The sequence below is a fragment of the Zea mays genome, chromosome 7, assembly GCF_902167145.1.
Source record: "Zea mays cultivar B73 chromosome 7, Zm-B73-REFERENCE-NAM-5.0, whole genome shotgun sequence".
Taxonomy (NCBI): Eukaryota; Viridiplantae; Streptophyta; class Magnoliopsida; order Poales; family Poaceae; genus Zea; species Zea mays.
In genome coordinates, this window is record NC_050102.1 from 150,981,206 (window position 1) to 150,985,950 (window position 4,745).

Below are 4,745 nucleotides of genomic sequence, written 5' to 3' on the forward strand. Positions count from 1 at the left end.
ATTTTCTAAAGTGATTCTTATTTTTCAAGCAAAAAATGAATTTTTTTTTTGAAAATGAAAATCTCTTAGAAAAAAGAGGTTTCCAAACTAGCCCTTAGTGTTTAGAGTGCCAAATACCACCGCTGTGTGAGTTGAGAAAATTTTCCCTGATGGGATGGTAGAGAAAGATATATAAGGTGTGCGTTGGCACGGATGGGGATGATAGTGTGTGCATGGCTGCATGCATAGGAACGAGCGAGCAGAAGCCTCTCACTGTGACGGAATGATCCGCGGCTATCTTGGCGCTGCGGGTGAAGAGCATGCAGTTGATGACCACTGATTGATGGAGCGGTATGCAGTGAAGCCTATGAAAGAGTCAGACGTCAGATTGTGTTAGATTTTGTTGCTGCATGCGCTGTGTCAGCATGCCGCTATTTATTCACGGCTAGATTACGGCACTGCTAGCTAAATTTCAGAACAATTATTCTCCCGTCATACTCGTTCATATAGTAGGCGCGGTCTTCCTCATGCGACGGTAGCTGCCAACAACTCCATTAGTTAGGATGCCTAGTCACTGCACCCTATATAACTATATACATCCACGTTGAACCGTACCATCAATTGACATCCAAACTATGGCTCTGTTCAAGTGCATGTGTGTCTTCTTAGTCTCGCTTCTGCTCACCCTCACCTTCACCAACGCCCAGGGTGGAGCTTCACAGCGGACGCTCCCGCCATTTCCCTGCATCCCAGGCCAGCAACGACCCCCATGGCTGCCACCCTGTCCGCCGCCGCCAGCTGAGTGCTACACATCCCTATCAGGGCTGAAGCCATGCGTGGACTTCCTCACCCACACCGGGGTGCCACCGGCGCCACCCACGAGCGCCTGCTGCGACGGTCTCAGGTCGCTCGTCACTGACGCGCCCATCTGCCTGTGTCACGTCGTCAACGGTGACATCAACGAGCTTCTGCCGACGCCCATGGTACCCGTGCGCATGGTGGCGCTCCCCCGCTTGTGTGCTGTCCCCTTCCCACGTGCCACGCTCCGCCAGTGCATCAGTGAGTTCGATCATATATCTAGCAACGATTTCCAATTTTTAGTTCCGTATATGGTCATGTTGTTACAGTGGTTGAAACAAATCTACACGTATTGATTTAATTTAAATTATTAAACAGGAGGGCATGTGCCACCTATGACCCCACCTCCACCAGAAGCATCACCGCCGGAATCACCATCGACTCTACCAGCATCATCATCGTCAACTCTGTCAGCAGCATCACCACCGACACCACCAGCATCATCACCGTCGTCGACTAACTCCACCAGCGACATCACCGCTAGAGTCACCGCCAACTCCACCAACAACATCGCCACCGGAACCGCCGTCGACTCAACCACCGGAGTCACCATTGACTCCACCGCCGACACTAGTGACGGCGCCACCGGAATCACCGTCAAATCCATCGTCGACGACAGTAGCTATGCCACCGGCGACTCCATCCCCATCATCTTAATCACGACACATATTTTAAAAGTAGTAGTACAGTCTAGTAAAAATAGATATGCATTTTAGGATTTTAGCTGATAGGCGTTATTGTTCCGTTCGCATCGTATGCAGCAGTGTGTTAGCTATAATTAGTTGTATACCTATTATTACTAAGTTTTTTTTAGAAGTATCTGTAATAATATTTAAGATCTTTCTCATCCATAAAATATATACAAGGACATCACTGATGTATTATTTTATATACTCAAGGTGCATGCTCTTACCTAGGCGGATGCAAAAACCAGTACGGTTTTTTTAGTCAACCAGAGGATCGTAGATCCTCATCTCAATATATTGTGATGCCAGTAAAGCCCAGTTGAACAAAGTTAGGACTACAGCGAAATAGATAGGCTTCGGCAGCGTATTTAGTCACCTCTACGAATCAATTGTAGACGTAGATCTTGATCTAATATGCTCTAGAAAATTATTTATCGAGACGACTGTACGTAGAGTACCTTTAAAATAAGATTATTTATAGAGATAGCTAAAAGTATCAATCGTCTATTCGTCTATGTAAATGTTTTTACGTTTAGGCCTTATTCGTTTGTGCCGGATTGGGATGAGTCCGAAGATTCCTAACCGAATTGTTTCTGTAATTTATATAAATTATTTTGATTAGTTAGAACGATTCCGGATGCAATCCGACACAAACGAACAAGAACTTAGTTGTCTTTGTCAAAAATAAGGCGTGGATCAAATCTATATAGTAGTGATGTAGCTTTTTATTTCCTCGTTTGTTGTATTTTGAAAGGAAAAAAGAAGAAGAAGTGAGCTCTACTTTCGTTGGCCGAAGCGCCGTTGTCTGGTCTGGTAGGAACGCAAGGCCCCGAGGTACTCGTCCTCCCCAAAATCCGGCCACATGACGTCAGAGAAGAAGAGCTCCGCGAATGCGGACTGCCACAGCAGGAAGTTGCTCAGCCGCAGCTCGCCGCTGGTCCTGATGACCAGGTCGGGGTAAGAGAGCTCGCCGCCGGCGATACTGGTCCCCAGCTTCCCGGCGATGAGCGCCTCGTCGATGTCCTCTGGCCTCAGCAGGTTCCGCTGCACCTCCGTGGCGAGCTCTTGGCACGCCCGCAGTATGTCCCGCCGCCCGCTGTAGCCCATGGCCAGCATCAGGACCATCTCCGACTCGCTCTGCGTGGCCAGCTGGTTGGCTTCCCTCGCCGCGCGCAGCAGGGACGCTGGCAATCCCGGCGAGTCGCCGATGAGATGCAGCCGGATTCCCTCCCTGCAGAACTGGTCGACGTTGTCACGGATAAACCCCTCGTACAGCTGCATGAAGAAGTCCATCTCCGCCTGCGAAATTCGATCCAAGAACCGCGGCGCGTCAGAGTCAGACTCCTATACGTTACAGAAAGTGAAGTGACTCTGATTGCCTTGGGGCGGCATAGGCGGCATGCTGCATGCCTTGGGGCGGGTCGTCATGTTCTCGTGGGAGCAGGCGAAGACGGTGAGCACGCGGATGCCCCACGCTCGCGACAGTCGCACCGTGTGCTCCACCGTGCGCCGCCCAACCGCGTGGCCCTCCGACACCGACAGCCCCCTGGCGCGCGCCCATCTCGCGTGCCCATCGATCACCAACCCTACGTGCCGCGGCAGCGACTCTGCCCGCACCCCGCTGTGGAGGAGCTGGAGTAGCGGCGCCTCGCGATCGGCCGTGGCCGGGGCATGGCCGGTGCTCGTGTCCGTGGCCGCCGCGGTGGACAGAGCGAATGGAGACGGCCGGATAATGCGAGCGCGGCGCGAGATGGCGGGTAATGGAGCCGGACGACGACGACGCCAAGCGACGGTACCGGTAGATGGAGAATGCAGTGCAAGCAGCATCATCCTAGCTAGCTATTCGTATCTCGGTACCTGTGGAGAACCCTAGTTATAAGTCGTGATTCTCTTGCTCGCTCTCGCAGGATGCTCGGCTCAATGGTGAAGAACGGGATTCTGCTATGGCAACATATATAAGGGGGCCGGCCGGCTATATTCCAGGCTCCATGCTTCGCCTCATTTTCATATATATAGCTGCATTAGTTCATAAACAGGACAAGTCAGCATCACACTCTAGCAAGTATGCAAATTTGGAGCATTCATGATGTTTTGTTATTCCATCGATGTATGGCGATATATGTGTCTTTAAACAGTGCCGATGACAACAATAACACTAATGAGATTGAAAATTTTAAGGATGCTAAATGGGTATACCTACATATATGCAGTTTTATAGAGATAATCTATGAGTTTGAAAACATATTTAAACGATTATTCCATTCAAATAATGTCTACTTATGTTATATATAAAAATTGTGGCAATGCACAGACACCCAACTAGTACAGTAGAAGTACGTACTATATCTACATGTAAAGATCTTCACCGTTAGTTTACAAACATACTTCATCCGTTCTTTTTTATTTGTCGTGTTTTAGTTTAAAAATGAACTAGCGGACGACAAATATTCGAAAATGGAGTTAGTATAAAAATTGAGACTTATCTTAATACAATAAAATCAGACAAGATAATGAATACATTATTTTTAAATAGAATATAAAAATTAATTGTGTGACTATTAGAAAAGGGTACAACTTAGTGCATGTATAACCCAATTAAATAAGTCGTCTTTTGAGGAATGTCTAGGATGCTAAGTAAAAAAAAATCAAGAGACGAGCATTTATTATTTAGAAGCTCAGGATTATATCATGCATTAGAAAATTCTTTCAAGGACTGGTTGTATATGCCCTTAAAACACAACCTACATGTCATGAATTAAAGAAAAGACATGTTCTTATCAAGGATACATTTAATAACTGAAATAGTCAGCTGGTAAATGGGGCTAAAAATTAGTTCACAAAATTAACGGCAGACATGCATGCCTCGCTTGAGAGACTAATTTTGACTTTTAATTATAACAGATAACTTTGTAGACACTACGATCTACTTTTGACATGAAAGCATCTAGGCACGTAGTTGGTTTTGATGATTAATTACAACACAAGATTATTATTATTAATGTGCATTTTGTAGCTATACGGTAAGTTAGATCATAATACAAGAAATTAGGTTTCAACAAGTGAAAACACCCCAAACTAAGTAAAGATGATTGGTGAGTTGTCACAATTTAGAATTACTCTCGAAACATTCAATTGTAAATTTCTTTTCCTAATTGCAGAAGCAATATGGGCAGAAGATGGTGCGACGCCATGGTGAAGGCGTCGATTCGTGGCATGGACCGA

General features: G+C 46.6%; 2 protein-coding genes across 2 annotated transcripts; one reads left to right on the plus strand and one right to left on the minus strand.

Annotated features, from left to right (window-relative positions):
• Nucleotides 1-592: 592 nt before the first annotated feature.
• LOC100277221 (Os07g0585250-like protein) lies at nucleotides 593-1,726 on the plus strand. Its single transcript, NM_001150854.2, has 2 exons — nucleotides 593-1,038; nucleotides 1,156-1,726. The coding sequence occupies exons 1-2, from the start codon at nucleotides 615-617 to the stop codon at nucleotides 1,551-1,553; spliced, it is 822 nt and encodes a 273-aa protein (NP_001144326.2). The 5' UTR covers nucleotides 593-614; the 3' UTR covers nucleotides 1,554-1,726.
• A 440-nt stretch (nucleotides 1,727-2,166) lies between these two features.
• Nucleotides 2,167-3,500, minus strand: LOC100285459 (undecaprenyl pyrophosphate synthetase). The gene is made up of 2 exons (NM_001158352.2): nucleotides 2,934-3,500; nucleotides 2,167-2,822 (listed from the first exon to the last, which is right to left on the minus strand). The coding sequence occupies exons 1-2, from the start codon at nucleotides 3,351-3,353 to the stop codon at nucleotides 2,301-2,303; spliced, it is 942 nt and encodes a 313-aa protein (NP_001151824.1). The 5' UTR covers nucleotides 3,354-3,500; the 3' UTR covers nucleotides 2,167-2,300.
• Between the last annotated feature and the right edge of the window lie 1,245 nt (nucleotides 3,501-4,745).

What these genes read in the sequence shown, in the direction of transcription:
- LOC100277221 (NM_001150854.2), top strand. Translation starts at nt 615, where the DNA reads ATGGCTCTGTTCAAGTGCATGTGTGTCTTCTTAGTCTCGCTTCTGCTC. An exon ending in CACGCTCCGCCAGTGCATCA is followed by an intron (nt 1,039 to 1,155) that starts GTGAGTTCGATC and finishes ATTATTAAACAG; the next exon opens with GAGGGCATGTGCCACCTATG.
- LOC100285459 (NM_001158352.2), bottom strand. Translation starts at nt 3,353, where the DNA reads ATGATGCTGCTTGCACTGCATTCTCCATCTACCGGTACCGTCGCTTGG. An exon ending in ACATGACGACCCGCCCCAAG is followed by an intron (nt 2,823 to 2,933) that starts GCATGCAGCATG and finishes CGAATTTCGCAG; the next exon opens with GCGGAGATGGACTTCTTCAT.